The sequence below is a fragment of the Scylla paramamosain genome, chromosome 5 (genome assembly GCF_035594125.1).
Source record: "Scylla paramamosain isolate STU-SP2022 chromosome 5, ASM3559412v1, whole genome shotgun sequence".
Classification (NCBI taxonomy): Eukaryota; Metazoa; Arthropoda; class Malacostraca; order Decapoda; family Portunidae; genus Scylla; species Scylla paramamosain.
The window spans coordinates 32,015,056-32,022,555 of NC_087155.1; the positions used below are offsets into that span (position 1 = coordinate 32,015,056).

At 37.3% G+C, this 7,500-nt stretch overlaps 1 protein-coding gene and 1 long non-coding RNA gene across 3 annotated transcripts in view; both read right to left on the reverse strand.

Annotated features, from left to right (window-relative positions):
• Nucleotides 1–2,081, reverse strand: part of LOC135100349 (uncharacterized) — a 4,025-nt gene extending 1,944 nt beyond the window's left edge. The window contains exon 1 of the long non-coding RNA XR_010268625.1: nucleotides 1,894–2,081. This is a non-coding gene — a long non-coding RNA (uncharacterized LOC135100349). The remainder of the gene's footprint in view (nucleotides 1–1,893) is intronic.
• A 1,590-nt stretch (nucleotides 2,082–3,671) lies between these two features.
• LOC135100843 (uncharacterized) overlaps nucleotides 3,672–7,500 on the reverse strand; it is a 9,340-nt gene continuing 5,511 nt past the window's right edge. For both annotated transcript variants that reach the window (XM_064004290.1, XM_064004289.1), the window contains exons 4-5: nucleotides 6,331–6,381; nucleotides 3,672–6,177 (exon numbers count right to left, since the gene is read on the reverse strand). In XM_064004290.1, coding sequence (XP_063860360.1) covers nucleotides 6,097–6,177; nucleotides 6,331–6,381 — 132 coding nt within the window. In that variant the 3' untranslated portion in view covers nucleotides 3,672–6,096. The remainder of the gene's footprint in view (nucleotides 6,178–6,330; nucleotides 6,382–7,500) is intronic.

A 7,500-nucleotide genomic window follows, 5' to 3' on the forward strand; every position in this document is an offset into this window, starting at 1 on the left:
AGAAAGTATTGTGCAGCGAGGCCGCGGGAGGAGGGGAGGCATCCAGTTAGCAAGATCAGATGAACAGTTAGCATGAAAATAGCGATAGAAGACAGCTAGAGATGCAACATTGCAGCGATGAGAGAGAGGCTGAAGACAGTCAGTTAGAGGAGAGGAGTTGATGAGACGAAAAGCTTTTAATTCCACCCTGTCTAAAAGAGCGGCATGAGAGATGTGAAGCATACCCCATACATGGACGGATAAGGCCCTTGTACAGAGTTAACAGCCGGGGGGAATGAGAAAAACTGGCGGAGACGTTTCAGAACGCCTAACTTCATGGAAGTAGTTTTAGCTAGAGATGAGATGTGAAGTTTCCAGTTTAGATTATAAGAACAGACCGAGGATGTTCAGTGTAGAAGAGGGGGACGGTTGGGTGTCATTGAAGAAGAGGGGATAGTTGCTGGAAGGTTGTGTCGAGTTGATAGATGGAGGAATTGAGTTTTTGAGACAATGAACAATACCAAGTTTGTTCTGCCCCAATCAGAAATTTTAGAAAGATCAGAAGTCAGGCATTCTGTGGCTTCCCTGCGTGAAATGTTTTCTTCCTGAAGGATTGGACGTCTATGAAAAGACGTGGAAAAGTGTAGGGTGGCATCATCAGCGTGGGAGTGGACAGGACAAGAAATTTGGTTTAGAAGATCATTGATGAGTAATAGGAATAGAGTGGGTGACAGGACAGAACCATAAGGAACACCACTGTTTTAGGAGAAGAACAGTGACCGTCTGCCACAGCAGCAATAGAACGATCAGAAAGGAACATTAAGATGAAGTTACAGAGAGAAGGATAAAAGTCGTAGGAGGGTAATTTGGAAATCAAAGCTTTGTGCCAGACTCTATATGTTCAAGGCAACAGCAAAAGTTTCACCAAAATCTCTAAAAGAGGATGACCAAGACTCAGTAAGGAAAGCCAGAAGATCACCAGTAGAGCGGCCTTGACGGAACCTATACTGGCGGTCAGATAGAAGATTGTGAAGTGGTAGATATTTAAGAATCTTCCTGTTGAGGATAGATTAAAAAACTTTAGATAATCAAGAAATTAAAACAATAAGACGGTAGTTTGAGGGATTAGAACGGTCACCCTTTTTAGGAACAGGCTGAATGTGTGCAAACTTCCGGCAAGAAGGAAAGGTATATGTTGAAAGACACAGTTGAAAGAGTTTAACTAGGCAAGGTGCCAGTATAGAGGCGCAGTTTCGGAGAACAATAGAAGGGACCCCATCAGGTCCATAAGCCTTCCGAGGGTTTAGGTCAGCGAAGGCACGGAAAACATCATTGCAAAGAATTTGAATAGGTAGCATGAAGTAGTCAGAGGGTGGAGGAGAGGCAGGAACAAGCCCTGAATCGTCCAAGGTAGTTTTTAGTAAAGGTTTGAGCGAAGTGTTCAGCTTTAGAGATAGATGTGATAGCAGTGGTGCCATCTGGTTGAAATAAAGGAGGGAAAGAAGAAGAAAAAAAAAAAAGTTGTTGGAGATATTTTTGGTTAGATACTAGAAGTCAAGAGGGGAGTTAGGTCTTGAAAGATTTTGACACTTTCTGTTAATGAAGGAGTTTTTGGCTAGTTGGAGAACAGACTTGGCATGGCTCCGGGTAGAAATATAAAGTGCATGAGATTCTGGTGATGGAAGGCTTAAGTACCTTTGGTGGGCTACACAACTGAATATAGAAGCTCAGGCAGGTAGAGATGTATGCTGTTATTTATTTTTCTCCAAGCACGTTATGCAGCATTGTTCATATAGCTAGTTTCAAGCTTTTATCCCTATCAATATAGCAGAGAACAATGCATAGGGACCCAAGTCGGGTTGTGACCCTTCTTTAAAAAGCAGTCTTTAACCAATTCATGCGCGATATACTCACGGCACAAAGCACCAGCAGAAGTCGTGTGGTGACGGATGCCATCGTGGCTGCGATGTGTCTGGCCTGGGTCTGTTGAAGGACCAGCTTATAAGACCGACAGTGTCACGACCCCAAGCCCCGCCTCCGTATTCATGTTCTGCAGTGTAAGCGAAAACGTGATGGTGCTAAAACTTCTTCACGAGGGACTCAGCTTCGTGAGACATGGCTGTTGTGAGAAGAAAAGTAAATATAATTACTGGTCCAGATGAGATTATTATTATGATTTAATTAATTAATTAATTTATTTATTTATTTATTTATTTATTTCATATTTGATTTTATACTCATTTTTGCCGAATCGCTTGTTCGCGGGAGCATGATTCCAAGATCTCTAATGGTACAATTACGTTTTCGTAAAAGTGTTAAAATTGAATTTAATGTTTGTTATTTCAGCATTAAATGTTGATTAGTTTTAGCATTTTTGTTGCTCCACAGAGAGAGAGAGAAAGAGAGAGAGAGAGAGAGAGAGAGAGTGTTCTACCTTTGCCATTTTGTAGGAAGTGCCATGCCAAAAACTCACACTATGATGACTCCAGTGCTCCTTAATTTTAATAGAGAATAAAATATTAGGAAAAGAGCAGAGGTCAACAGGTTCCCTAAATATTTGATCTTAGGATCGTTCGTTTGTGCTGCCGCTGCTGCTCTAGCGGTAACTCGGTAAGCACTACTCGTAGTTTTCCATGCTTACCACATGCTGTCATCATAACCTGCTAGTCAGTGATCACAGGAATTCTCGTTTTGGAAATTCGTAGTACATATCCAGCGGCGAAAAAAAAAAAAAAAAAAAAAAAAAAAAAAAAAAAAAAAAAAATATATATATATATATATATATATATATATATATATATATATATATATATATATATATATATATATATATATATATATATATATATATATATATAAACAATATAAATCAAATAGAAGAGCTCCATTTATTCGTCTTTCGTTAAGTTTATTAAATTAATTCTGCATCCATAACATTATAGATTAGTACAAAGATAATAACGTTATTGAAAGCGGGGCAACATCTGGTGTTTCAACCTCACGTTTGGCAGCAACAGGTCACGTGCACAGCCTGTGAGAGGTTCAGTTCAGTAACTCGAAGAGAATTTTCTGAGTGGGTGGAAGTTATACCAAACAGTTTCAATGAAGTTCTGCGGTCAGTGAATGACCTGTCTTTCCTCCTCATTGTCTGCCAAAGTAGCTACAAAATTACAAGAATACGTACAGAAGAAGGGGCTCTCTTGGGGGCCCCTTCTCCCATACGATTTTTTTGGGCCTGTATTTTGGAACGCTTCTATTTCTCATTATGCATATTCTCACTCTTGGGACGGCAAGACATTTTCTCGTGTTTTCTCTATTAAAGGTGTTGTGATCATAACCATAAAAACATCGTTGAAATCCCGGTAAAAGTAGTCGCTATAGGGACTTTTTCTAAGGAAAAAATGCAGTGGAAATTGTTAAAATCGCTGTCTCTTCATATCTCTACTGTAGAGATTTTATCAGGCATTTCTCTCTCTCTCTCTCTCTCTCTCTCTCTCTCTCTCTCTCTGTGTGTGTGTGTGTGTGTGTGTTCTGAAAACATTCAGTGTTTCCATATATTTTCACAGCACTTTTTCTTTTTTTAATTCAGCATGTTATTTAGAAGACATATCTACGTATATTTCACAACAGTACCAATAACATGAAATTCCCAAGTGTAGACACACACTGCAGTATGTATAAATTAAAGACAATTAACAATGTTAACTTTACTGCTTACAAAAATAAGTATATACTCATCAGATCTGTTTGGATGGATTGGATGGTACAAAATTACTGTTCTCACTGTGACAAAATGTCACACCTCACTGTTAATCAATACCTGCCTGCTTTTTAATAACTGAAATAAATAGATAATAATAACATTTCTCACCACTACCACCTTTGCTGCAAGTCCCACAAAAATCCTTTAAATTTATGTAAACATTATGTACATTTGACACATAATAAGGTCTCACTAAGCATTCAGTGGTTTGTGGTCATTCATGTTAAAAGACAGCATATCCTACTGCTTTTGTGTTTACAGTGAAACTTTCAAACTCCTTTCATAACTCCATATGATTATAATGATATCCATCATAATGACAATATGTATTAATAATGGTAATTACAATAGTATATCTATCATACTTTGTCTCCATGCAGAAATAATAAAACCAAGGAGGAAGTCTACACCTCATTTCACCCCCCCAACCATCTTTAGCAACATGCAAGGAATGCACAGGCAGCATCCTTCTAACCAAGCTTTGAGTTGCCAGACTATAATGATGATGATGATGGTAATAATAATAATAATAATAATGATAATAATAATAATAATAACAATAATAATAATAATAATAATAATAATAATAATAATAATAATAATAATAATAATAATAATAATTTCAACAACAAAAATTAAATCACAACATAACTTACAATACTTGTGACATTCTAAAAACACAGCTCCTTTGGCTTTGTCAGTGATTCATACAAGATTCAAACATTAAAATATGCAGACTCTGGAACTGCACAATCACTCAATACTGCTTCTTAAGGTTGTGTTTTAGCCCCAACACTTCAATGCCCCTAATGTATGTAAAACTATAGACAAGGACTTCACTACTTTATATCCTTTTTTGTAAACTCTTTCCAAGAATCAGCAAGGCAATTGAAGATTCTGGGAAGACCTAGCCATTGTAGGTTGCCATGTTCTGGCTTTAGTGGAAGGAATGTAATTATAATTTGGTGACATGTTCTGGCTTCAATGGACGGAACATATTAACTATTTGGTGACAGCTCTGCCATGTCCTGGCTTTAATGGATGGACTAAGTTTGGTGACAGTTCTGCCATGTCCTGGCTTTAATGGATGGACTAAGTTTGGTGACAGCTCTGCCATGTCCTGGCTTTAGTGGACAGACTAAGTTTGGTGACACCTCTGCCATGTCCTGGCTTTAGTGGACGGACTAAGTTTGGTGACAGCTCTACCATGTTCTGGCTTTAGTGGACGGACTAAGTTTGGTGACAGCTCTACCATGTCCTGGCTTTAGTGGACGGACTAAGTTTGGTGACAGCTCTACCATGTCCTGGCTTTAGTGGACGGACTAAGTTTGGTGACAGCTCTACCATGTCCTGGCTTTAGTGGACGGACTAAGTTTGGTGACAGCTCTGCCATGTTCTGGCTTTAGTGGATGGAACAAGTTTGTCAATTGGTGACAGCTGTCAGTATTATAACCTACGTTTGTTATCAATCCATGTAACACAAGAAAGCTTCAATGTGTTGGTCAATTAATTTAGTTCATTACTTATGGTTTCCTTCCAGTCTCTACATGGAAGGTTTCAATCTGTCATATTCATTTCCTGAAATATATTATAGCAAGTTTTATAAAGGTACTACTCTCATATATATCATTAAGTTTGTTACTGCAAGTACAAGTAGTGACCTGCAAACTTAAATTATAAGCATGGCATACTTACAATATGCCTTGAACACATAACAAATTGCATATGAGAAATAAATACACAGAAAACCTTGCCTCTCTATGTACAACTCTCTATGAAGATAAAGTATTAAAATAAACTTCAGAAAAACAGTTTTGTTTCATGCCCATTAACACAAATGACACTGTGACATTCAAAATAAACTTAAAAACTCAACACCACACAGTTCATTGAAAAGAACACATAATGTTGTGTCCTCTGAAAACTTGAGCTGTGCCAACTGCACTTGTAATTTTACTCTGAGATCTTATAAAGGACAACATTACATCTGTGGTCTTGAAAAAATTCAAGAAACAAAGTTTTCTTGATAGTTTTCCCTTGGACAGATTACATTCCTCACATAAACCAACACATGCAGATAAATGCCTTTACAAAGATATTAATAAGTATTTTTTAGTTAATACACCAATAGATCATCAGTATACCTGTTATAGTGGTAAAACATCTTTGTACATTAAAGGTTGGCAAAAGTAACTGGTGATGCTGCCATTTTAGCACTTGTTAAAACAAACAAGCATTACAAGATTTATTTTTGAGCTTTTGTCTATGAAGCTTCTGCTCAGCTTTGCATAAGCTGAAGTTCAACAATCATCCCTTGGACAAAGGATGGCAAGACTATTGATGGTGGATACTGCTCAGTACAGCTGCACAATGTTTGGAGCCTGTGACTGCTTGATAAGCTCATACTGGCTCTTGACACACCGGTACATGTATATCTGTTGGTAGATGCAATGCTTTATTAAGGTGGTTATAGTGGAATTATGGTATTTTATAGTTAGACTATCTGTTTAAATAACAGAAAATTGATAACAAGTGAATCACAGAGATTATCACTTATTTTCCTCATACAAAAGCCTCACTTTACTCACATGAACAGCAGCAAACAGTAGGTAGATGCATGTCCATAACACTGACAGCAGCTGACAAAGACATATGTATGCTTAGTTCCATGAAATATAGTAACAAAAGAATAATAACAATAATACAGGTAGAAATATTTATGTACTGTATTGTAAATTATCTAATAGCACAAAAGTAGAAATAAAGATCATTCAGGTAAGAGAGATTCATGAATAGAGGCCCTAGATGCCATTCTTCTGAAGGGATCCCTCAGAAAGATAAATATTTCGTAACTATGTACAGATATATAAACTATGACGTAGGAGAGTAATTTCCCATGTATTTACAAGTCAAGATCTTAAACTATAAAACTGGAGCATAAAAATCCTTCAATCCAGATTTAAGTCTCTTATATGGATTGCATACCGAGTGTAACATGAGTTTCTGTGGATACACATATGCATTTTGAGGCCTTGTTTAGCTGTGGGATGAAACTCGAGTGTGGCTGGGTAACAGATACAATAGCTGAGCCAGGTGGGTGTTTATGTCATAGAAACACCATGTCCACATACTCCACCTTACAGTAAGTGGGTGGCATTTTCAAAATTTTTTTTGTCAAAATCATGCAGTACAATATAAATGTATTCACTATCACCATCTTAGCATGAAACTGCAAGTGATTGGTTAGCAATCAGCTGGTTTGCTACTAGCCTCGCTCCTTCCCCTTCCCTGCCCAAGCAGGCAAGGTGTTATGTAGCCTATTATTTTATTTGTCGTTGTAACCATGCTATCATTGTGTAATGTTTATTGGTAAATCACCCATCCATCAACACTACTTGTCTCATTATGGGATACTGTAATAGCCCAAAACTTGTAGAATAACTCAATTTCATCATCAGACATCCCAAGATACCAGACTGGCCATTCTTGCCTGGCCACATTCAAATTTCATCCTACAGCCAAACAAGCCCTAAAAAAGCATTTGTGTATAGAACATTTTCTACTTAGAATAACCTGTACTTTCACCTCTAACATTATCCACAGAAACTTGTGTTACACCCTTTATTTTTGCTATGAAGCACAAATTTTAGAATCACCATCATTGTATTTATTCTTTACACACATATTTTGTCCTTTAATGGAGATGGAACAGACAAGAGAAAGATTGTTTACCTGTTGTGCTGTGTGGATCAAAGTGT